This window comes from Maniola jurtina, chromosome W (assembly GCF_905333055.1).
Source record: "Maniola jurtina chromosome W, ilManJurt1.1, whole genome shotgun sequence".
Taxonomy (NCBI): Eukaryota; Metazoa; Arthropoda; class Insecta; order Lepidoptera; family Nymphalidae; genus Maniola; species Maniola jurtina.
In genome coordinates, this window is record NC_060057.1 from 5,039,608 (window position 1) to 5,067,513 (window position 27,906).

Here is a 27,906-nt window from a genome sequence, read left to right on the forward strand (position 1 = left end):
ATGGCTGATATAATGGTAAGGGCTCATCTTGGCGGCATTTGTATTGATAGGTAACGGTCAAAAATAAGATTGTTTGTTTTGTCCATATGTTGTGTTCTATATCAAATTCAACTATTTTATTATTGAAAACAAAGGTTTGGCTGCTTGGTGAAATAATGGGAGTAGCATTTCAACTTTTTCGGAATGAGTAATTCAACCTTATTGGGTGTTAAAAAGATGCCGCGAAAAATGTATTTTTTGATCATTTTGATTTCTATACCTAATATCTATACTAATAAATAAAATTGGAGTGTCTGTCTGTAATTTCGAAATAACTACCTCATATTAAGCTCATATGGTTATTTGAACGATACCATAACTGAATCACACGTTTTTAAAATTTTTGTCTGTCTGTCTCTCTGTTTGAAAAGGCTAATCTTTGGAACGGCTGAACCGATTTTGACGGGACTTTCACAGGCAAGTAGAGGATTGACCAGGGCGTAAAATAGGCTACTTTTTTAACCGACTTTCAAAAAGGGAGTTGTGTTTTTCTACCTATGTACACCGAAATCTCCGAGATTTCTGAACCGATTTGCGTCATTTCTTTTTTAATCGATAGAGGAACTTTGCGACATTGTTTCATAAAAAATTTGGAGTCCAACTCCTCAATCCTGATGCTGCAGGGGATCTGACCAATCCACGCGGGCGAAGCTGCGGGCATCAGCTAGTTTCAAATATAACTGGTGGAAAAAACATTTACTACATCAAAAACGTATACCTCAAATTGAAGAGTTTCATGTAATACCTTCCTAACTATTAAACACCAAAAATCTTCGTATTCGTCAAAAGTCTTGTATATTACAAGCTACCAAGGTAGCTATTTGTTTCTTATAACTAAGGGGCAAGTACATTGTATCCTTTGTCAGTGAAAATTTTTTTATAAAATTATTCGTGTCTATTATGTGAATATAATCCCTATGGCCAAAACTTAAATTATTAATAAGCATGTTGAGTTTATAGACATACCTATTTTGTGCTGGGGTTAAAGTGCAAGAGTAAGGAAAAGTGCACAATATGAATTTACAACCCGTATTTTCTTGTAGGTCCAATAGGTATGCAAAACTTCTTAAAATTTGTTTTTTTGTTATTTGCATGCTGTCACCTATCAACAAGACAACTGTACTATATTTATCTAAACAGCAGCCTTTTACATTTTCAATTATATATTCATATGGTGCCCCTGGGTTACATATGTTGATCACTGTTTGATGTAATTTATTACTTATTAAATGACCAAAGTCTTTTCCCAATCCATCTGAAACAACAAATGTTTTCCGCTGAGGGCAATGTAACGAGGAACCATTGTTTTCACAGCCTTTTTGTTGTCCTATACACTGACTGTCCACTGGCATTTCGTCCGGAACCTTATTTGAGCACTCACATCTATTAATCAGAGAGTCAAGACGATCTATATTATAATTACTTAAGGCTAACAGCTCATCAGCGGCCAGTATATGCTCACCGACCTGTTTCTGTGACAGCTCGTACTGGGAAGTAACTGTTTTCAAGGAGTTTTCCAGTTTTAGAATCTCCTCATTAAGACTCCGAACGTCAGTTTCATATTGAACTCTCATCTCTTGCAGTGAGGAACAATATGTATTGAGCTTATTTAATAAATCTGAACGTTCTTTTCTAAGCCTAATGTTTTTATTACATAATTTCTGAAATTTTATTAATTTTTTCGTTTTTTTAATTAATTTACCAATTTTGATGTATTTTTTAACTTTTTTGTGACTATTTAAATGGATAGTTTCTGAATGTGGCTTATTATTAGCAGCACAAGGTGTCACAGGTCAGGTCAATTGTCAACACTGGTGCTGTTGAGGATGAAGCAAGCAGCTCATCATACAAGTTATTTGTTTTTTGTGTTTCATAACTTGCTATTTGTGACTGAAGGTCACAAATTAACTGTTGAGATTGGCTTAATTCATCCTCTAACATAGATATCTTTCCCAGAGCCTCTTCATAAGTTTGTATGCACTGATTGAACGACCCTACTGCCAACTGAAGTTGGTCGCGCTCCTCTGATAACAAAGTATGAGCGTTGTGCAGGTTTGCAAGTTCAGACTTTAACTGTGAGTTCCTAGCAATAATGATTCTCATCTCAGCTTCACTTTCATCTTGTTCCTTCAGTAATTGGGTATTTAATTGTTTCAGTGATTTTATTTCGCGTAAAGCATTTTTCAGTTTCTGTTGTTCTTACTGGTGCTGGTTGGCAGTAGATCGGTATTGAAATTATGATTTATCACAAAATACACTTTGATTACAGTTGTTTTACAATAATTGTAGTCTTATTTAAATGTAAATTTACTTAAAATTGTAATTAAAATTAAATAGCTGATTTTCAGACATGTCAGCTTCAGTGTTGCCACCCTTGCTTAATCTCTAAATTAAACTAAAATTACAGGTCTAAATTGATTGATTGCTATCCTTTTCGTAATGCTCCCTGTCGAAAAGGATAGCACTAGGTTTAGATCTGTCAATGTTTATAATATATTGTGTATTACATAGTGCATGGCACATTAGGATATTGATGCATTTAGTTCCTAAATCCTTCCATATACAACTCAACGAGAATGAGATTTTGATCCTAAGATTTAACATTTATCAGATTTTAATGATAACAACTGAGACTGATGGCTTAACATGGTCTTTGAGGCACAGAAAAAACAAAAAAGTTAAATCACAACATGCAAAGTTGGTCACACATCCAGTTACTGACCTGAGTTAACATTGATTTACCAGCGTGATTGTTTCATATACACTGTCACAACTAGGCAGCAAGGCCCTCAATACTTACATGCAATATTCTAAATACATTCTAATTTCCAGTCTATGTTTTGGAAAATGAGTAATGGAACTCAGAATGGTACAGCAGAGGCTGCACCTGCCAAGGCGCCCACCAAGGCGCAGAAAGGTACCATAGAGAAGATGTATCAGAAGAAGTCTCAACTTGAGCACATTCTTCTCCGTCCTGACACATACATTGGGTCGGTTGAACGTGCCACTGAAACTATGTGGGTGTTTGACAAGGCCAAGGAGTGTATGGTGCAGCGAGAACTTACATATGTACCTGGTAAATTTTTATTTAATATTATTTTTCTTTGAAAACGAATAATCAAATTATTTTAAGTTAATTTTATTTTTTTACCAACTCTGAAAATATCTGCCAACTAATGTCTCAGCTTGGTTAGTTTATAATTAAATTAAATATTCTCAAATTGGCTCTCAAAACGTATGCTTTGGTTTCCATTTCTTAAAGAATTTCAAATTAAAACCATTTAATCTAAATTTCATTATTCTTTAGTGGGTGACTAATTGTTAAAACATAATTATTGTTATGAAATTTTGCAGGTCTGTACAAAATATATGATGAAATATTAGTTAACGCAGCTGACAACAAGCAAAGAGATGCCAAAATGGATGTTATCAAAATTGATATAAACCAAGAAACAAATACAATATCTGTATACAACAATGGTTGCGGTATTCCCGTAGTAATGCACAAGGATGAGAAAATGTATGTCCCAACCATGATTTTTGGACATCTTTTGACATCATCAAATTATAATGATGAAGAGGAAAAAGTGACAGGTGGGAGAAATGGTTATGGTGCAAAGTTGTGTAACATTTTCTCTACAAAATTCACAGTGGAAACCGCGTCTAAGCAGTACAAGAAACATTTTAAACAAACTTGGGGCGCCAACATGACAAAGGCTTCCGAACCCAAAGTTAAGGAAGCGGGCAAAGATGATGATTTTACTAAAGTGACATTTAGCCCAGATTTGGCTAAGTTTAAAATGGATAAACTAGAAGATGACATTGTGGCACTAATGTCGCGGCGAGCTTACGACGTGGCCGCGTCGTCTCAAGGCGTAAAAGTCTATCTCAACGGAGAGAGAATAAAGATAAACAAGTTCAAGGACTATGTTGATTTATACATAAAAGGCAAAGAAGATGAGAACGGACAGCCTTTGAAGGTTGTTTACGAAAAAGTAAATGATCGTTGGGAAGTTGCTTTGACTCTCTCTGATAAAGGTTTCCAACAAGTTTCATTTGTAAACTCGATCGCTACAACAAAAGGAGGCAAACATGTGGACTCTGTTACAGATAATATTGTTAAGAATGTTCTAGAAGTATTAAAGAAGAAGAATAAGGGTGGTCTAAACATCAGACCATTCCAAGTCAAAAATCATATGTGGGTGTTTATTAACTGTCTCATTGTCAACCCAACCTTTGATTCACAAACTAAAGAAAACATGACACTTCAAGCTAAAAGCTTTGGTTCGAAATGTGCTTTGTCTGAAAAATTTATTACTGCAGTCACAAAGTCTGGGTTAGTTGAAATGGTACTGACATGGGCGAAGTTTAAAGCTCAAACGGAACTTGTAAAGGCATCTGGCAAAAAACAGAGCAAGCTTAAAGGCGTACCCAAACTAGAAGATGCAAACGACGCGGGGACAAAAAATGCGCATCTTTGCACACTAATCCTTACTGAGGGAGACTCAGCCAAGACATTAGTTGTGTCTGGATTGAGTGTAGTTGGCAGGGATTATTATGGCGTATTCCCACTAAAGGGTAAACCTCTAAACGCTAGGGACGCGTCACATAAACAGGTTTTAGAAAACGTCGAAATAAATAACTTGATCAAAATAATGGGTCTGCAATACAAAAAGAAATACAACACTGTTGATGACCTAAAGTCGTTGAGATATGGAAAAGTTATGATCATGGCCGATCAGGATCAAGATGGATCTCATATAAAAGGACTGATCATAAATTTCATACATCACAACTGGCCAGAACTTTTAAAACTGCCATTTTTAGAAGAATTTATTACACCTATTGTTAAAGCGACAAAGAAAGATAAGGAGTTATCATTTTTCTCATTACCTGAATTTGAAGAATGGAAGAAAGATACGGAAAATTACCATACATATAACATCAAATACTACAAAGGTTTGGGTACCTCGACATCTAAGGAGGCTAAAGAATATTTCCAGAATATGGACAGGCATAGAATACGATTCCGTTAAAGTGGCCCTACAGATGATCATCACATAGAATTAGCCTTTTCGAAGAAAGGTGCAGATCAGCGTAAGGAATGGTTGACCAGTCACATGGAAGAGGTGAAACGGAGGAAGGAGATTGGTCTGTCAGAGAGATATTTGTATACAAAAGAAACTAAACAGGTCACATATTCGGATTTCGTGAACTTGGAACTGGTTTTGTTTTCCAATGGTGATAATGTTAGGTGAGAATTACATTATAAAATAACCTATTAGCTACTGATTTTATATTTCCGTAAATGAGTCTTTAGTTTGCTGAACCTTAACAATCTGAGTCAAAAAGAAATATTGCAAATGTAACATTGATTGCATTGCAAAGTAAAAACATTAGTGTGTGTAGTTTTTAAAATAGGACATTCTAAGTAAATAAAAAATACAGCTTCTGCCTAATCCTTGGAACTATACTTACTTTAAAACACCTTGATAAAAGATTGCAGGCTCAAAACAGTTGTTCTATTTGGCAGCTATTTTAAATACGTCATATAAAGTATCCGAGTTACTCTCAAGTTGTGCCTACAGAAGATTTACTTCAATGTTTTTAGGTCCATACCATCAATGATTGATGGTCTGAAGCCCGGCCAGCGTAAAGTGATCTTCACGTGCATAAAGCGTAATGACAAGCGAGAGGTCAAGGTCGCCCAGTTAGCTGGTTCCGTTGCAGAACACTCTGCATACCATCACGGTAAGTGTTCTAGCTATGATACTGTACCAATTGTCTACTGTAAAATGCACTAAAATCAATCCTTTGACCTTGTTTTAAAGTCATGTTTTGTTCTGGCCCCAAACGGACCAAAATCAACCTTAACATCTAGTTTTTAAGTCGTTAATTCAAACGAGTGTTCTAACAGAGTTGGGATATCTCGTTTGCAATATCAGTATAGAATAGAATAGAATATAAATATTCATACTCAAATAAACTTGTACAAGTACTTTTGAATCGTCAAACGCATCTACCACTGGTTTGGAATGCCTTTCTTGCTGAGAAGGCATGAAACTCGGCGATTACTCTATTTTATAGATTCGATTTACAATATTATCCTATGAATACAAGTAGGTAACTGCAATCCTGCACTTTTTAAGGTTGCCTGATAGAGTGCTCTAAGTAATAAGGCCGCCTTTGCACACAATTGTTTTTTTCTTTTTTTTTCCTTTTGTGTTGTGTTCCTTTTCATGTTATTGTGTGCAATAAAGATTTCATCTATCGATCTATTTTATCATTTACATAATCTTCGATTAGCAAGGGCTGGCTTAGTGCAAAGGCACTAAATAGAACTTTAATATGAATTCTGCTCCTACCCTCCACAGGTGAACAGTCCTTAATGCTGACGATTGTGAACCTCGCACAAAACTACGTAGGCTCCAACAACATTAACCTGCTGGAGCCGCGCGGTCAATTCGGCACACGCCTCTGCGGCGGCAAGGACTCGGCCAGCCCGCGTTACATCTTCACGCTCATGTCGCCTCTCACCAGGCTCATCTTCCACCCGCACGATGACCCGCTGCTTGTGGTAAGTAATAAGTTACAAGACCCAATGTTGTCTAGTATTATAGAATACCAAGATGTTAATCTTGGGAAAAAATTGCACTGTTCTGTTCCTTTCAAAAAAATCGCACATTAGACTATACATAAATATTTCTATTATACTAGCTGATGCCCGCGGGAACTCTTTGATTTTCCGGCATAAAAAGTAGCCTATGTGTTAATCCAGGGTATAATCTATCTGCATTCCAAATTTCAGCCAAATCTGTGCTGTAGATTTTGCGTGATTGAGTAACAAACATCCAAACATCCACACTATTTATTCTGTTTAGCACGAGTTTGAAGACAGCCAGAAGATCGAGCCAAGTCCACTACATCCCCATCATTCCAATGGTGCTGGTGAATGGGGCAGAGGGTATCGGCACTGGCTGGTCCACCAAGATACCCAACTACAACCCACGTGACATCGTGGCCAACTTGCGGTAAGCTTAAAAAAAATGTTCTCCCGACCGAATTTCAGTAACGCATCAAATCTCCAGAGAATCGGCCATCGGCGCGTGAGATATTATTTATAAAGCACCATTGTGTGGGCAAACACACTCGCTATTCCTTCACTCTCGTAGCCCGATGGGACAGAAATCCGACGCGGCCGGAGAGAGATCAGCTGCAGGACCGTTGCGTGCTTTTCGAGACACTGGGGTGAAACACCAACTTCCAAACTCTGGGCTGGTAGGTACAGAGAATTTCTCAACAGCAAAATCCAACATGCTGACCACTAGGTGACTAGGCCATCCAGGTAGTAAGATTACTGTCGTAACGAACACACGTGTCTTGTGTTTTGTGGGAGGCTTCGGCCGTGGCTGGTTACCATCCTACTGGCAAAGCCGTGCCGCTAAGCGTTTTAGCGTTCTGGTACGATGTCGTATAGAAACCAAAGGGGTATGGGTTTAATAAAACTGCCATACCCCTTCTAACTTCAAACTTTTTTTTTTAGACGCATGCTCGATGGCGAAGATCCAGTACCAATGCACCCGTGGTACAAGAACTTCCGTGGCACAATCGAGGGCTTCGGCGATAAATACGTCATTTCCGGCGAGGCGGCCATCTTGCCCAATGAAAAGATCGAGATTACCGAGCTTCCGGTCGGCACGTGGACGCAGAATTACAAAGAGAATGTTCTAGAACCTTTGCTCGGGACGGAGAAAGTGAAGCCAGTGATATCGGAGTATAGAGTAAGTTTTTAAAGTTATGACATATATGTTTATATAATTATTAATTACATAGCATCTTAAGCCCATTCTTCACTCACATGGTAAAAACCCATACACACTGTTATTTGACACTGTGATTCAATAGAGTCGAAAATGAGTTTCGACTATTGTACTTAGGATAAAGAGTCAAAAACCTAAGCGAAAACAAAATGGCTTTTACTGCATTTCATCCTGCAAGACACCTGCACACCTGCACACCTGCCATAGATTGCTAGGCAAATTTCGTTCGTAAACGTTTCATATCCAATTTGGGTCAATTATAGGTTCTATTTTACAGAGGGAACTAGAGTGATGAAGCAGTCGGTTTTGACCCTGAATCAATGTCTGTCAAATATTAGACTATTGGTGACGTGAAATCAAAGAAAAATAGTTTCATAGCCTACCTAGCTTCAAATGTAGGTAACATGATGCCTGCCAATGATGCAAAACGTCGAAGCCTCAACTTTTGTTACATGTCGCCTAGCTGTCGTAAACTGTGATATTTTATTTCAGGAATACAATACAGAAACAACAGTGCGATTCATAGTGAGCTTGCTGCCGGGGAAACTGGCGGAAGTGGAGGCGGAGGGCATCCACAAAGTGTTCAAACTGCAGACCACCATCTCTATGACCTGCATGAATGCCTTCGACCACATGAACTGTCTTAAGAAGTGAGCAATCTATTCCAAGTACAAATGCCATAAATAAATTAATCTATTGATATAGAAATTAGGTTACATAGATGACAGATAACAAACAAAATGACATCGCTCTAGTGGCCAGGTTTGCACATAATTTGTCTCTGATTCCTATTATGAAATGTAGAAAAAAGTTTTACAACAACTTCATTGCTGATGCAATCCCAAACGCAACGGAGTGCGAAATAAATATAGAGATGAATCAATTTTTGACCCTAGAATAATTAATATACTTAATTATTTTATATGGCAATAGTATTTTGGCTTCAAAAACAAGTTTCTGCAACTTATGTCTACTATTGCTAGGGTCAAGGCCATCCTAGTGAAACTGCATACCTTTAGCATGACTGCTAGCTTAAAGAAACTATATTACTATCATTATTTTGTAGATATGACAAAGTTGAAGAGTTGCTCCGAACATTCTACGATGTCCGGCTCAAGTACTACATGAGAAGAAAGGACTACTTAGAGGGCCAGTTGCAAGCCGAGGCGGACAAACTGACTAACCAGGCGCGTTTCACTGTGGAGAAGTGCGACAAAGGGCTGGTGGTAGAGAACAAGAAGAGGAAGGTGATGGTGGAGGAACTCATAAAGAGAGGTAGGCCAAGACAATATTATTCGACGTTTAAGTTCGATTCCAGGGCCAGGCCAAAATATTTGTAATGTTGCGGCTACATTAAGGTTAACGTCAATGCCCAACAACGCCATAATTATCGCGATAATCATCGCGTTAAACTGAGTGGGCACACTTGAACGGTTTACGACTTATGCCAATTGAATTGTGGCTAAGATAGTCTAACGCCAAACGGCATTGTGAATGCCGTTGTATGTTGATCGTGGCTACATCTACGTTTATGGGGAAGACTGGCCGCTGTGGCCGAAATTCGGTTGGAAGGACATTTTTTTTTTTATTATTATTGTCCATCCGAGGGATGCAAATTTCTATCTTTACCAAAATCGCTTAAACAGGCCGTGAAAAGCTAGCAGACAGACGCTTATATTATACATATATTTCGCATTTATAATATTAGTATAGATTTTTGCGTTTTTCTCCAGGCTACGCTCCGGACCCTATCGCTGACTGGAAAAAGCGCGCGAGCAAAATGCAGGGACTCGACGTTTTGGACGAGGAGCCGGAGTCCGAAGAGGAGCCTGAGCTTGAACAGGACAGCAAGGGCAAGCCTCTCGATCCAGGTAAATCTGAATTGTTTGCTATGTATTTTAATAATTCCTTCGAAACTGTTCGATTTTCTGGGACCAATATCCATTTTCAGGCAAGTAATCTCTTTGCCAAATTTTGTCAAGATTGGACCATGAAAATGTTACGGACAGGCACATTTTTGCATTAATAATATTAATATTCATGTATGTACATATGACTGCCTATAAGTGGTAAGCTTATTTGGCAGCTTGGCATGGAGCCTTGGGTTGGGCCAAAAAGTTTTTGGGTTTTTGCCTGGAAAGGTCGCAGTGCCTCGCAGAACACAAAGCCGTCTGATGTCTCCAGCCATGTTGGATTGCATTCAAATCGGACTATGAGAGTGAGGGTGCGCCCATACTTGACCTCTATATCTCGTATATATATCCTATAGTAGTATATGGTTATCAAAATTATTACAGACAACTAATACTAATTGTTTCCCCTTAACAGAGAAGCGTTCCAGCAGCTAAAAGAAGTGAAGAAGTACAACTATCTACTGGGCATGTCCATGTGGATGCTCACCAAGGAGAAGAAAGATGAGTTGCTCAAGCAGAGAGACCAGAAGCTGTCTGAGCTCACTGCTCTCAAGTGAGTCTCTTTTCCACATATTCCTCATGGCTGAGTGTTTCAGAAGTTCAAAGGTTTCAAACTAATTTTGCCAATACGACTTATAAAGGTGTTAGTACTACTTATATTATAATAGTGAAAATGGATTTTGAGTGTGACTCTTTATTGTTTAGAGCGAAAACTCCCGCGATGTTGTGGCGCGAGGACCTGGACGCGTTAATGCTGAAACTGGACGAGGTGGAAGAGAAGGAGCGACAGGACGAGGCGAGCGTTAACAAGAAAGGATCCAAGGCGTTGGTGAGTTATTATTTTGCTTTATACCCCACTACGGGGTGAATGGGTGTATGCGTGTACAGTTGGGGTCACGTAAAAAGAGCTCCAGGAGAGAGTTACTCCCTTGAGCGTCTTGTAGTGCAGAGTAAGGTGGAGGGTACCAAAGGGCGAGGAAGGTTGCCTACGCGATGGACCGACCAAATTAAATCCGCTGTGGGTGGTGCCGTGCACGAGTGTACCAGACTATCAGCTAGCAGGGAGAAATGGCGAATGCTCGTGAGGCGTTTAACATCTGCCCCCAAAACGTCACTTCATGATTACCACGACCGCTCTGCCAGGAGTCTTACGGTGAAGAAGAAAAAGCTACTGACGACATTAGGAGGCCTAATAACACGGCAGAACACACGCCGCTATCTTAGGTAAATTTAGCTTACACGTGCAGATGTTAGTGGATTTTGCTAGAGCAAGCCTAATATATAAATCAATAATGCATTTTTTTCTGTTTACATTGCATTCTCATAAGATGGAGAGGATAAAGGTAAAAAATAGATGAGATAGATGAAAAAAGATTTTTCAAAATGTATAGTTTTTTATTTACCAAGTCATCACTTTCAGGCGGCCAACAAGAAGAGTCGCAAGTCATTGATGGACATCATGCCCTCTGAGAACGGGCGGCGCATCGAGCCCAAGATTTCAGATGACCTCATCAAGAGGATACAGGCCGCTGAGAAAGCCAAGATCAAGAAGGAAGTCAAGAAGGAGTATGATCCTGTGAGTATCAAATAGTGAAATCAATATTATTTTAAAAACATAGAATATTTTTATATTTGACAGTCGTCGACTAACGGTCGCACGTAACACACGCACGTTAAGCGATCACATACATAATTCCAATAGTACCTACTTAGTACCCACCTGCAATGCAGTCTAAGTGTGATGTGTGTAAAAGAACGATTACAAAATCACTACCGGGATTAGAATGCAGTAAGTGTGACAGAGTTGTGCATCTTAACACCAGATGCAGTGGTCTGACTGGTAAGCAAATCGCCGCCCTCAAAGCGGCCACCAGCTTAGAGTGGACTTGCCTTGAATGCCAGCGGGAGTCACCAAGACGCAATTCATCAATCATTATGCCGGAAGAAGACGACGAAGACGACAACACACCTGTCCAAATTGACGCAAAGAAGCTGTTGAGCAACATCTCCAAGGAAGTTGAAAAGGCGATTAAAAGCGAAATGCGTGAACTTAATGAGGCATTGCAGTTTCATAGTGGAAAGCTAGACGAAGTCGTGGAGTGTATGGACGCATTTAAACAAACCATTAAAGTACTCGAAAGGAAAAATGTGGAGCTAACCAATAAAAATAATAACCTAGAAACTCGTGTTGGAGCCCTCGAGCAAAGGTTACAAGAAATCGAGCAAGAAAAGCTTACAAATTCAGTGGAGATTGCAAATGTACCATACCAGAGCATAGAAGCGGACAGTAAAATATTGGAAAAGGTGGCCCTGAAACTCCAACTACCCACTGGAGGTATAAAAAGCTCACGAAGACTCCAAGGGAAGAAAGAACAACCGCCGAACATTAGAGTGGAATTACAAGACGAATGTACTCAAGAACAATGGATTACGGCTGCTAAAAGCATCAAAACTATGGTAGTGGACCTTTGCCCCTCCGAGAAAAATAATAAGGATATAGTTTACATTAGTGAAGCAATGACGAAAACCAACAAGACTTTACTGTGGAAGGCTAAGCAAGAACTAAAGATTAACCAGAAATTCAAGTACGTATGGTTTAAAAAAGGATTCGTAAAGGCACGCAAAGACGACGGTTCAAAAACCTATATTTTACGAACAATGGCGGATGTAAACGCCCTCATAAAGAACAAATCATAGGCATTATCTGTTAGTCATATTATTTCATTAAAAAAAAGTTATACCTGCGTTTTAATATGGACAGTTCACTAGACGAAATCTACGAATTATCGGACTGTATGAATATTAATGACTTTTTAAATAACATCTCTAATACAAACATAAACCTATTGTGTGTACATTTCAACATTAGATCTCTTATAAAAAACTTCGCCACGCTTGAACAGTGTATACTTACTTCAAATAAATGTATTGACGTAGTTATCCTCACCGAAGCTAATATATCTGATAAAATTAGTTGCCTTTATCATATAAATGGCTATCAAATGTTCACAGCTCTAAGAAAGTCAAGAAGGGGCGGTGGCATTATCGTTTATGTACGTAATAAAAACAAATGTAGCATAAAAAATATTAGAACAAACTACTTCGAAAATATATTATTTACAATAACCACCCCTTCTAACTACACTGCGAACATTTGTGCTACTTACCGTCCTCCTAATACAAGTAAAAATCTATTTATCGACGAACTCTTTACCACTATTGATAAATTCGCAAAAACCACAGATTTTTACTTTCTAGGAGATATTAACATAAATCTGAGACTAGACAACCCTATAAAACATAAATACAGTAACATGCTGCACAGCCTAGGCCTTGTGTGTGGGATCACTGCACATACTAGGATTGAATTATGTAATGGCAAAATAAGCAAATCGTGTATAGATCACATTTATGCTCGATCCCGCACACAAGACCTGTATACGGCGGCGATCGGTACGACACTGGCTGACCACCGGGCGGTGATACTCGCTTGCCTCGGCGCTCGAGCACAGGATGTTCCGAAATATAGAACTTGTCTTAACAACCAAAAATTATTCTCATCATTAGAACAGATAGAATGGGGGCCTACAAATAACATGACGTGTCCAATATCTATATATAATTACCTAAAGACTAGTCTTACGGAATGCTACAAAAAATCTGAATATAAAATAAAAATAAAACCTAACAACGTACGAAGTCAAAACGTATGGATCAATAAAAAAATTATTCAAGCATGTGAGTATAGGGATGATTTGTTCATAAAATGGATAAAAAACACAAATGATCTAATCGCAAAACAAAAATACAATAAAGCCCGAAACTACGCGAATATGTTAATTAAAAAAACTAAAAATAAAACCACAAAGTCGGACATCATCGCAAACAAAAATAACCCTAAAAATCTATGGAGTATATTGAATAGGCTAACTGGCAAAATGAAGTCTTCAATAGACGAAGTACTGCAAAGTACCTTTGGTGGTCATTGCAAAGACATTGCAAACAATTTTGCGGATACGTTTAACAATAGCGTCAAACGGATAATTCCTAAATGCTCCGAACCATTGCTCGATAATTCAACATATAGCTCTTCAGCAAATGTCACCATGCGCTTTAAGCCTGCAGATCCCAAATCAGTAGAAAAAATCATTAAATCTCTAAACAGTAATAAAGCACCAGGAGTAGATCGGATAAGAGCTATTGACATAAAGATGCTAAGTGAAAAAATTAAAGCAATCCTATCGAACCTGATAAATGCAAGCGTAATTACAGGTAAGTATCCCACTGAACTAAAAACTGGCATTGTAAGACCAATACATAAAAAAGGTAGTAGGTTGGATTGTGATAATTATAGACCGATAACGATATTACCTACGGTTGACAAAATAGTCGAAAAATACATAAGTAATCAAATACACAATTTTTATGATAGCAATGACATACTAACAAACAATCAATATGGATTCCAACCACGTAAGAACACTACTCAACTGCTTTCAGCATTCACAGATAGTATATACAAACATATTGACAATAAAAAGCATATTCTGGCCGTATTCATTGACTACAGCAAGGCTTTCGATACATTAAGACATAATAAACTATTGCAAACCTTAGAAGACAGCGGAATTAGAGGTAAGCTACTCACATGGTGTGAAAACTACCTGCAAGAAAGATCTTACAGGGTAAGAGTTGGTGACGAGGATAGTCTTCCAGTACAGGTAACGGAAGGAACGGCACAAGGATCTGTACTAGGACCTTTGCACTACCTTACTTACGTAAATAGTCTGTCCAACACCATAAAGAAGTGTGAGATCTACCAATTTGCAGACGACACTTGTTTAGTTGCCGCGGCCGACAATATAGAAGAGGCGCTCACGCAACTTCAAGCTGATTTCGACTCGCTGGCAAAATGGTCTCACGACGCTGGGCTGGTGCTCAATGCCAGCAAAACTAAACTGATATACATTAGCACCAGCCACAATAGAAGCTCGTACAAGCCTAAACTAATAGCGCATAATCACCATTGCCTTCATGTGAATACCGCTAAGAATCTGACACCTTGTACCTGTGATGCAATCGACGTAGTTGACAAGCACACCTATCTTGGGCTTGTCATCGACAGTCGACTTAACTGGACAGACCACGTAAACCATGTATGTGACAGGCTTAGAGGGATTTTAGCTAAATTTTCGCTAATAAAATCTAAAATACCATACAAAACTCTCTTATTACTGTACATATCTTTGGCTGAATCAGTTATATCATATGGGTTGTCAAGCTACGGGAGAACATGCAAAACTCACCTGGATAAAATATTTGCACTTCAAATACGCATCCTAAAGCAAATAGTTCCAAATAAAATCAAATTAGCTCATAAAGATGATTACCGTAAACTATTTGCTTTCTGCAAAATAATACCAGTACATGAAAAAACAGAACTGACATTATTACTTGAACAATATTTTAATGAAAACTTAAGGAAAGTGCAGACCCCATATTCAGCTCGAAGAATTGACAACCCTAAACTCCTCTTACCTAAATATAACAACTTATATGGAAAAAGAAGATTGAATTACGTCATACCTAACTTAATTAATCAGCTCCCTAAGTCATTAACCGACGTAATAAATCAAAAAAATATAAAAGTTAAATTAAAGGAATACTACCAACAAATTATAATTTCGAAGTATAATAATTAAACTGTATATTATGCAGTTTAATTATTGTACCTATTTAATTTTGTAAATAACGTGCCATAATTATCGAAATATTGAATTTAGAAATAAATATCTACTTGCTACTATAACTAACACTTACTAATAATATTAATATCTTAATTCTCTAATAATACTAACAACTAAACTTACTTATAATACTTATAATTTGCAAATAATAATACTAACAACTTAACTTACCACTAACATATACTAATATCAAGCAATATTTAGCATCATAATTGATAGTTGAATTACTTGACCTAAACATTGCACTTACACAAAACAAAATCATCCTGTACCAAAGTTATAAATCACACACGAAGTAGTGTTAGTAAGATATCATATTACATGAAGTAGTGTGAGTGAGCGTCAACTGGTTTTACCACGTCTTACGCTATTTGCACCATCCTACCTACCAACTTTTTTTTATCTACCTACATATATTCATAATTCTTATTGATAACCCATATTTAGCCTAATGTTAGTTTATAAGTTTAGTAGTAAGTACTAGTAGAAATTGTTAAATACTAGATTAAATTATTGTTACGTGCACTACACATTGTCGACGACACCTATAACAGGTGTGCGGAAAAACTGATCAAGTTTATGTACACACCTGTTTTGTAAAATTTGTAAAAATTGTTCCTAAATAAATAAATTATTATTATTATTATTATTATTATTATTATTTAGTAAAAAAAAGAGGCCCTCTACTTATTAGGGTTCTGTACCCGAAAGGTGCCTATAGGACCCCGATTTTGTTGTGCGCTCTTCTCAGACCTGGGTGCGTTTGGAACCCTTGTAGCTTTAGTTTTCAGTTTCCGTAATTAATTATCACCGCTATTTTACAGATCTAACAATTCAGACGATCAAAAGGCGTACAATAGTACCTACTTTGAATAAATTATTTTGATTTTGGACCCTATTACTAAACCTCTGCTACCCATCTCTCAGTTAGCTGTATGTGAATCATAATAGATCCCACCAAAAACATTTCATGTAAAAAGATAGCCAAGACTCACAAGTTCATAATGTTTTCACTGTTAAAAAGTTATGAGATCTCTAATAGAGCCAAGCCCCTAGCTGAGCTTAGATTTGTGCTGGCCATGGAACCTATCCGAAGTCCAAAGTAATATAGCTCTTAAATGTTCTTGACTGTATCACATTTATAACAATAAATAACAAATCACTCTACTTACAAGCTCTGATTCTACAAACCCTATATCTTGGTAAAAAAAGGACGGCTTGGCCGTTTAATGTTCGTAAAACTATTACATGACATAACATATTTTAAGGCCTTAAAGAATAGTTTGGTCGACAATTACTAGTTTGTATTGTACTTCGTGATGGTCGCAGAAGCTATTCCGGGCTTGAATGTCATTTCAGATAAAAAATCCACGAACTGTAAACGGCCAAGCCGTACTTTTTTTACCAAGATATAGGGTTTGTAGAATCAGAGCTTGTAAGTAGAGTGATTTGTTATTTATTGTTATAAATGTGATGCAGTCAAGAACATTTAAGAGCTATATTACTTTGGACTTCGGATAGGTTCCATGGCCAGCACAAATCTAAGCTCAGCTAGGGGCTTGGCTCTATTAGAGATCTCATAACTTTTTAACAGTGAAAACATTATGAACTTGTGAGTCTTGGCTATCTTTTTACATGAAATGTTTTTGGTGGGATTTCATTTCTTTTTGGCAGGTGCCCTACATTTTTTTGGATCTATTTTTTGTAGGTACATCATTTTCATGGCCCACTCTCTATCGTTACCTCTTTTTTTAAAAGCTTTTATTCAACTTCCAATGTACTCGTATGTAAATATGTTTGTTCGGGTGGAATCTTGCAACTCAATTTTGAAGCAGATATACCAAATTTCAGTCTTTTAGGACTTCAGGAAACACAGATACTTGGTACGTTTGATAAATCTGCCACGGATATCTTATCCTGAAAACTTTAGAATTCGAGCAACAGATTTTACAGATATGCATCTCATATACAAGAGGATGAAGAGGGACCCGATTTCTTAATTTATCTGTTGTTCATAATTCTTGAAATTCCTACTTAATGCCAAATTTCAGTCTTCTAGGACTTCAGAAAGTACCCTAGAATTTGTGACTAGAGGTTTTGAATGTCGATAAATCTGAAACTATAAAAGCTAGACAATTGATACTCAGTGCGTTTAATGAATCTGCCAAGGACATCTTATCCTGAAAATATCAGCATTCTAGCGATAGAATTTACAGATTTGCTTCCCCCATACAGAGGCGTAGAGGGGTGAAATTTCCAATTTCTTAATTTTCCTGTAGTTTGTATGCAATTTCTAGTCTACATACCAAATTTCAGTCTTCTAGGACTTCGGGAAGTACCCTAAAATTACAGACTAAAAGTTTTGACTGTCAATAAATCTGAAACTATAAAAGCTAGACAATCGATATTCAATGCGTTTAATAAATCTGCCAAGGACATCTTATTCTGAAAATATCAGCATTCTAGCGACAGAATTTACAGATTTGCTTTTCTCATAAGAGGCGTAGAGGGGGGAAATTCCAATTTCTCAATTTTTCTGTAGTTTATATGCAATTTCTAGTCTACATACCAAATTTCAGTCTTCTAGGACTTCGGGAAGTACCCTAAAATTACAGACTAGAAGTTTTGACTGTCAATAAATCTGAAACTATAAAAGCTAGACAATCGATACTCAATGCGCTTAATAAATCTGCCAAGGACATCTTATCCTGAAAATATCAGCATTCTAGCGACAGAATTTACAGATTTACTTTTCTCATAAGAGGCGTAGAGGGGGGGAAATTCCAATTTCTCAATTTTCCTGTAGTTTGTATGCAATTTCTCTAGTCTACATACCAAATTTCAGTCTTCTAGGACTTCGGGAAGTACCCTAGAATTACAGACTAGAAGTTTTGACTGTCAATAAATCTGAAACTATAAAAGCTAGACAATTGATACTCAATGCGTTTAATCAATCTGCCAAGGACATCTTATCCTGAAAATATCAGCATTCTAGCGACAGAATTTACAGATTTGCTTTTCTCATAAGAGGCGTAGAGGGGGGGAAAATCCAATTTCTCAATTTTTCTGTAGTTTGTATGCAATTTCTAGTCTACATACCAAATTTCAGCCTTCTAGGACTTCGGAAAGTACCTTAGAGGTTTTGATGATCATCAGTGAGGGACGAAAACGGCGTATTTTAGGTATCAATAAATCTGTAACCATAAAAGCTAGATATTTGATACTTAGTATATTTGGTAAATTTGCTGAGGACACCTTATACTGAAAATTTCAGCTTTCTAGCGTCATCCAGACCGAAGTTATGACGGGTCGAAAATACGGCGAAACACTTCGAGAAAAAGGTACGTAGCGCCCCGGCCGCCGTTTGGCTCGTCTTGGCGGGGGCACTACCGTGCCCCCTGATAGATAGAGAGTTGAAATTTTCGCAGAATGAGTATTTCTATTTCTGCTATATTAACAAATAGTAGCGTTTTACCTGAAAATAAAACGCATATTAAAATACTTACCTCACTGGAAGCTTTATATTGAGAGAGTAGCATTTCCGTTTCCGTCGATTTCATGCCAGTTTTCGTACTTTTATTGATGTCATATCCGGTTTTGTGGCGCCACCTGGCGGGGTCGCGCTCAAAGTTTTCGTAAATTGCTTAGCGCGGCCATGGCTTCATTGGCTCAATATCACCAGGCAGGAATTACTGAAAGCTTCCAGTGAGGTAAGTATTTTAATATGCGTTTTATTTTCAGGTAAAACGCTACTATTAAATAACTTGACCGTAACTGGAAGCTTTATATTGAGACCCTGTTTGTTTTCGCCTGGTGACGCCACATAATAGATATTAGAATTCTACGCCAATGTGATAACATTTGTACCATAATGAGTACTTATATGATATTATGTTCTTTTTCATAAACAAAATTTTGTTTATTTGAATACAAAATCAATAAAGAAAAGAATTTTAACTATCAGTCATAGAACTGAAGAATAGTTAGTTGAGCGATACCACCTGGACTAAGTACATTGCCTTCAATCACTTTACATTTAGAAAAATTTTGAATTGTATTAGCTGATTGCTAATTTTCATGGGCCATCTCATCATAAGAATGATTTTCCCTGAGTTGAGTGTATGCTACGAGAAGTAGCAGATATGCTTGCTTCTTTCAAAAAGGTTTTTACCCAGTCTGCTATACCTACTGTACGAGAGGCACGTTTAATCCGTTAACCATTATAAAATATAGAGCATTATATTTTGTAGCATATTATACTCTGTCGTTCAATAATTAATTACCAATTACACATATAAATCCAAAAAGAGGGTAAAGATACCCGTTATGACTATTCCTATTACAAGCAATTTCTGATTGGTTGTCTATTTCAGATTTTGAGCCGAATTTAGGGCAAATGTCAGATTTTAATTTTATAATCATCAAATTTTATTAAATACACATCATTCGTTCTAAGGTACGATTTTGATGCAATATGAAGTTATCTGAATAGTAAGCAGTAATAAAAATGCAGATATTACAAATGATTAGTTAAGTAATAAGTTATTATTAGCACCCCAAACGGGTGGATTTCAAATCTCTCTGAAGAAATCGATTTTAAAACATGCTTGGACATGAATACATAATTGAGTGAATTTGCTTTTATTCATTAATATAGCACATATAAAACACGCGCATTAACAAACATTACTTGACTTTTATTTCATACATCCAATAACAGATCCAATTACAGATTCGTGTAAGAGGAATGAAAATTCTAAATTATGTCATTTATATTATGTGCCAAAACTGGTGCTAATTGTGATACTTTAGGTTCGTATCAATATTTTTCTTTAAAGACCATGATGATCAACGTTTTCAAGCTTATTCAATAGTTTCAAGATAGATTTCCGCTTGAAATTAAGCAGTGATTTACTGCTTAGGTTTTATGTGTCTAATGTATAGGACCACTCATTATTTCTAGACTTCTTAAGACAATGACAGACCCATTGCGAGTCAATGAGGCTGTGTTTTATATAAACGGTCGAGGCCCGCCAAACACTTTCGATCGGAGTAAATTATATAAACTAAATCAACTATTCAAAAAATATTCCTTTTGACCAATTGAGATGGGTCAAGAGTCAAGACGAAGAATTGAAAATAATGGCGTAAACCAACTATGCCAATGGAAACTTTCATGAGATACAGCATCGTGAAACAGGACTTGATGGTCCATCAAATCTAAGAGTGCATAGTTGTGTACTTCGAATGCTTTCTCCGAGGTGAATAGATCGACCTCCAGGATTACCCACTTTGCAAATATTATTTCCACGCAAGCTCGTATTGCCACTCTGGGAGGTTGGCTATGACATTAGATACAAATTATTTACATGATTACTATACATACCGGATATAATATTGTAAGCTATGGTGTATTTGTCAAGCCATAATTCCAGTATCTGGAATGTTTTATTCAATAAGGATAACAACATCCTTAAACCTTGTAAATATGCTTTATTAACAAATGAATGAATGAAAGAATGAACATCATTCCTCTTTTTCTTAGTAAATGAGCGAGTAACGTCTCGTTGTTACTTTGAATGAGACTTGAACTAAGGCGTAAGAAGTGAGCCTTCTTGAAGCTTCTGAAGGGTAAATTAGACTATCATTTTGATAAGAGTAAAGCATTTGTTCCTTTCATGTCAAAGAGCATGATAGATGAAGATTGTTTATTAATACTCCCAAGCCTGATCCAAAGCATCCGTTACTAGAACATGAACTAGTGGAGGTAGCTAATATTTCTCCTTTAGCCCTTATAATTTATTTATCGCATCTGCCAGCTTGGAGTGCAGCGTGGAGATCGCTTGATGGATAGACGACATTTAACGAGTCGCAGGGATCCATGCAGTGTAATTACGTGGCATGTGGTAGTCTCTTTATGAGACCTATGTCCAGCGTGGACGTCTAACGAATGATAATAGTGATCTACCAGTATTGGATAGATCTTGGATTATCCAGCGGTCATTGGTTTGTTAACTAGCGTTTCTAACTGTTCTTACATCCATCAGCCCTCTTTGGAGGCATTTTCTAGGGTCTCCATAGTATTTCTAAATAGTTAGACTCACTCTTTCGTGGTCAAAGAACCAATTCTCAAATTTTATATACCAAAAACAGTAAGTTCGACTGTAGTAGATATTAACTTAATGCATGTAAAAAATGTACATGTATTAAGTCTCTTGTACATTTAGCATGTACTTGCCTTAACTTGCTATGACAAGTTGATAAGTAAAATAGGACTCATATTTCACCATTCTCTTAATATCACCCATAGACACCGTGGTTAGTCCGAACGGCAGGTAGGTTATCATCTAATCTATCTAACTTTCCCGTATGGCCTCAATAAGAAGCACTGACACAAGACTGTTTCACTACATGAAAACAGACTTTGCATGTTTATCAAAATGAAATGTTCTGCCATAACATACATAGTTGTTTCGTACTTTAAGATGTGATCTTGGTCGGGATGACACTTCGGAGTTCGGTACCAGAAACAAGGTGAAAAGGAAGCTTGGCGTGCGGTGCAAGCTTCATGATTCATTTTACGCACTATTGCGTACAGTTCCTTGGGAAAAACAATAGGTGGCTTTTTAAATGTTGGTATGCGATACCATTGAAATAACCTTTGTATAACCTCTGGTGCCTCTATTTTCTTTCATTGCGAAAGACAGTGCACTAAATAACCTGATTGGAACGAGGTCGGTTTAGTTTCTCTGATTTGTCTTGGAGAATTCGGGTGCAAATAATCATGCTGTGGCTTACTTACCTTTTTGGACCTCCAGTCCTGATTGAGGAACGATAAGAACTTTTTAGATGACCTTTGTAGATATTACCGGTATGTTCGTTTCCACCCCGCGAGGGTGTATGATATAGATCATGTTGGCATCCACCCCGCGAGGGTGGATGATATTGATCATACTGGTATTCACACCGTGAGGGTGTATGAGATTGCTCAAACTAGCATCCACCCCGCGAGGGTGGATGATATTGAGCATACTGGTATCCACCCCGCGAGGGTGTTATAATATTGCTCATGTTAGGATCAACCCTGCGAAGGTTGAATGATATTGATCATACTGGTATCCAACCCACGAGAGTGGATAATATTGATCATTGAATAGGCTCAATGCACGGCAAAGGTAGTCATGGCAGCTCTATGTATTGAAATGGTAACATTTGAAATGCATGGCCCCTACGAGGGGCGGGTGACCATTTTTCAGAAAAGCAATGTGCATGTCGAGTAGTTCCACGCGATGGAACGGCAACAATTATAATTTTCTGTGCTTGTGAAGCGGCGAATGCGTTCAATGTGTTTTCTATTTATTGCTGGGTCAAATAAATTTATCTTATCTTTATTCAAATACACTTTTGCAATTGCTTTTGAATCGTCAAAATAATTTACCATAGTGTATGCAAAATAGTTCCACGCGATGGAACGGTAACATTTTCAATGCCTTGCCCCCGCGAGAGGCAGCGGACTAATAATAATTGATTTTTGACTGAATAAATGTGTTCTTTTCGACCCAAAAAATATTAACAAACTCCACTCGTTTTTTCCCATATGGATGTAACCAAAAGACCCACCTGGCTCGTGATAATTTCGCAGCGCATCGCAATACCTTCTATGCTGTAGCTACCCACTAATTGTGGAAAGACCCGACGAAGTCTGATTATTGATTTCAGTCAATATTTTAGTTAATTTAATATTATTATTTAAGTTAATATTGATTTTCAGTTAATTTATTTACGAATAAAAATAAAGTCAAGAAAGCATAATTTTTAGGAAAACCTAGGCTTATTTTTGTTTATGCAGTATGTGATAGCTGCATAAGCTTTATCTGCTAGAAATTGCAAGGTATCATACTTTTTTACCTCTTTGTTTGTTTCTAGGTCTATGAACCTTGAGTTTTATCAAAGACTTTTTAATGTACTGTGTAGGTACACGTAAAAACCAAGATGCGCTAGCTAAACCTGAAAAACCTGGAACCTGGTTAATTAAAGGTTAGAACCTGTTGAAAGTAAAATCTAAACACGAACTTTGTTATTCGATTTCATCCTGATGATCGTCAGGTGTGATATTTTTATTTTTATAAAGGTTACCTGTAATTTCATTACTATTCGATGTAACAATTTGAATTAACAATAACAATAACTAGAAAAGACATATCATAATCTTAAAAGAATTTCTCGTATAAATCCGAGAGGATTCATTTCAAAATGCAATCGGGTCATAACTATCGTCATGTACCCTCTAAATAAAATGAGCATATTGTAACAGACTTAAAAGGTAAATTTTAGCTAAATAATATTAATTTCAAATATTTGAAATTCATTTCTAATAATCGGTTTCTAATTGTTACATCGTCTCAAGTACGAAAAGTTTTTAATAACTACCTTCTGGCAAATAAATATAAAGTACTGTGATCCGAACGGACAAACCGTTAAAAATATTGATCACGTACATATTATTATATTTTACATTTTACATAATGTAATATAAATTAAAAATAAGTACTTACTGCGAATTATTCACCAAATTTACTTTATAAAGAACCACACAATAAAATAAAATATCTTGCAACGTTTCGTGTTGACTGATTGCAAGTTGCTTCGACGGCAAACAAAACGCCAATGAAGCCATGGCCGCGCTAAGCAATTTACGAAAACTTTGAGCGCGACCCCGCCAGGTGGCGCCACAAAACCGGATATGACATCAATAAAAGTACGAAAACTGGCATGAAATCGACGGAAACGGAAATGCTACTCTCTCAATATAAAGCTTCCAGTTACGGTCAAGTTATTTAATAACTAATTAAATTAAATAAAATAATTAAATAAAAAATAAACAATTTAAAAATAACCACTATGAAACTTAAAAAAAAATTAAATAGTGCCATTTCTAATAGTGTATAAAAATGTGACTTATGAAATGGTGTTTAATGTTATTAGTGTTTTTTAGGCAATGGCAAACCATTGGAAACCATATCAATAACCAATGATTTGTTTCATGCAGGATGATCCCACAGGCACTAGTTCCTCTAGCGCGGAAAAGAAACCCAAGGGGCGTGTGAAGAAGGACAAAGCAGATAAACCCGACAAACTGGACAAATCCGACGGACTAATCCATACTTATATTGTAAATGTGAAAGTTTGTCTGTCTCCTTTTCACGACCATCTGTTTAAGCGACACTTCATAATTCGCGCGCATAAAACATGGCGCGTAGGCAACAACCAATAGCAGACCGACGCGCGGTATGATTGGCTGAAATATTTTCGTGCCATTCAAAAATAAGATTTCTGCCCAGGTACATAAAGTGTAAGTTATTTACATTATTTATTATTTTGTTTAGCAGAAGAAGACGGCAGTGAGTGGCAGCAGTTCGGGCGAGCTGTCCAACTCAGACGTGGAGATGGTGGAGCCTCCCGCGCCCAGAGAGCGAGCCATCGTCAGGCGAGCGGCCACTAAGGTGCGTAAACTTTGTACTATGTGTATTTTATAAACTTGGAGACTGCCCAACGCGTTTTGTTTGTGGCCATTTGTAGGGAAGAGAGTTAAAATTTTCAGAGAATGTGTATTCTACTGCCGATGAAAATTTTGAAAATGGCCGCCATTAAAAAAAAAAGTGTTATTTCGTATACGATGGTACGGAACCCTTCGTGTGCGAGTCCGATTTTTCTCAGATCTAAAACTATATACGTCACAATCACTCCCCAGGTCCAGAAATATAAAGACGGATCAGACGATACGTCCTCGGACTCAGACGTAGAGTTACACGACAACAAAATAGATTCGGAAGGCGAGGCTCCCCGCGCCATGTCCGCGAGCGATGACTTCGTCAAGAAGAACGCGCACAAGAAACCCGCCGAGATGGACTCTGGTGAGTGAATCACGAAGTAGTCTATGTATGGTCTAGGGTTCTGCATTCAACCCATGCACGAATTAGTAAGCACATCCGTACACACTTCCACATGCATAAATAAACACACGCAAACATTCACGCACACGCACGCTCGTCCGCACATCCGCAACCATGCCTGCACGTACGCACACTGCAATATCCGTGAGCGACGACGACGTTGACTTCGTCAAAAATAACGCTCACAAGAAGCCCGCTGAAATGGACTGGTGAGTGAATCGCAGACTATTATAGTCTTATGTGGTGATCACAGTCTAAGGTTCTTTGTTCAACGTATGCACGATCCTATGCAAGCACCTCTGCACACACTCCCACACACACGTACAACCACATGCGAATTTTCACGCATACGCAAAACAATCAGACTTGGATAAAAATTATAATATATTTCTTTCTAGATTGTCTCTTCGACTCCTTAATAGAAGAAACAAAAAAAGAAGAGGTAGTCAAACCAAAAGAAAAATTCAATAACGAATCTCCCACAACAATACTATATCGTGCGACGAAGAACCTCCGCCGTCGCCGCCGCCCTCGCCGAAGAAGAAATCCGCGCCCAAGAGGAAACTTATTACTAGCGTCACTCAGAAAAGCAGGTATTATTTAAATATTTTTATCGAATAATTGGAATGTCCTCTCAAAACCAACACAAAAAACACCAGGTTCAATGTGTAAAGGTTATCCGAGAGTTTGAATCTAAAAAAACTAATGCCAAAATAAATAATTTAATTAGAGCGTGATTGCTATCACAACATCTAATTATCCAGTTCACAATACAAAAACCGAAAATATGCGATATCGCTCCGAATCTCAGAAGGAGACTGAACTAAAACCTTCGAAACACCCGTATTTTATGCAAGTTCAATCTTGTTGGCCTCCTAGCAACAGATTGTATGACATCGAATGAGCCAAATATCGATTTTATCAATCTACCTGCATTAGATAAATTAATAATTTTATATTATTTTTGACAACTCAAATCAATTTTTAAAAATAACCTTACATTATAAACGTTGACAAGGAGAAGAAAGAGAGAGAAAAGCCCAAGAAGAGGCCCGTGAAGACTGTTCTTAGTCAAGATAGCGATGACGATGATAGCATATTTGATAGTAAAAAGGTACGTGTATAATTACTCTCCACTAAATATTACACAGTGGGCTTTAAAAAAAAATAAACGACAGCTTCGGCTTCGTATAGCGTCGTCTCTCGTAGAATCGTTTGAGGCAGTTTGAGTAGGTCATCTGTGGAGTCCGTTTTTCGGAATGCAATGTATCGCTAACAACCGTCAAAATCGGTTAAATACAATGGGCCATTAAATGGTACTTACAGACAAACAGGCACGCTTTCGAATTTATAATTAGTATGGATTTATCATTCAGGAGCAATATGGTGGATTTTAAGCTCCATAGTGGTTGTAATATTAGTAAGCTGTCACTTTTACAGGACAAAAAAACGCTTATCCCTAATAAGAAAGTGAAAAAAGTGAGCAGCGACAGTGAGGTGGAAGAGATCCCCGCCAGCCCGGTAGCGCCTCGAGCCGGCGCCGGCGCGCGACCGCGGCCGCAGAAGAAATACCACTTCAGCGACGGCTCTGACTCCGAGTGAAGCTGCCGGGGTGAGTGTTCTGAAAGTGAACCTAGTAAAGTCATACAAGGGTCTAAAATACCCACAGCAGCCCGATAGCACCTCCAGGCGGTACACTAGCTAGGTCAATATATGAAAGTGACATAGTGTTGTGTGATTTGATTACTTCTGTGATTTCACTCCTCCTGTGAAACATTTGATTACACTATTTTGTTTGCCGGATCCTCATATTATGAAGAGTGATTTTTTATCCTTTACGGACAATTTAGTAAGATACTTACTATAATTAAATTAAATTAATTATTAAAAAGATGATGCCCGCGACTTCGTCCGCGTAAGTTACGGTTTAAAAAAAATATTTACTTAAAAATAGTTACTTCGAATATTTTTCTACAATTATTTTCATTATTGATTATTATATATTTCTTTTTCATTCCGCAAGTTATTGATTTTTCTCTTTTTTTATATATTTATATAATTATATTTTGTGTTCTCTTAATTAATTAATTAATTTTTTTTCATTCAGTAATATTATAGTTGTTTTGTTTTCTCTGTTGATCTAATTCACTTTGTTTTAATTGTGTTTACTGGTTAGTATTTATTTTATAATAACAAGACTAAACCTAATTTAAACATAGTTTTGTTCTAAGTAAATAAAATTAGTTATATAATAATAAAAAATCGATTGACTCGATTGATTGATTAATTTAAAACCTGTACTCCTAGTATGAGTTTACACGAAAACTTGGACGGTTTTTGTGAGTTTTGATAGTTCATTACAATATTTTCGCTGTGTGAATACTATAAAACTCGTACTCAGATTACGCATAAATTAAGAATGTAATAATAGTTT

The 27,906-nt window shown here is 37.2% G+C and overlaps 1 protein-coding gene and 1 pseudogene across 1 annotated transcript; both read left to right on the forward strand.

The window, feature by feature from the left end:
- LOC123879771 lies at nt 1-27,473 on the forward strand (annotated as a pseudogene).
- Nucleotides 11,393-12,475, forward strand: LOC123879769. The gene has a single exon (XM_045927672.1). It carries the CDS (start codon nt 11,498-11,500, stop codon nt 12,467-12,469), a length of 972 nt encoding a protein of 323 aa, XP_045783628.1. The 5' UTR covers nt 11,393-11,497; the 3' UTR covers nt 12,470-12,475.
- Nucleotides 27,474-27,906: the final 433 nt, after the last annotated feature.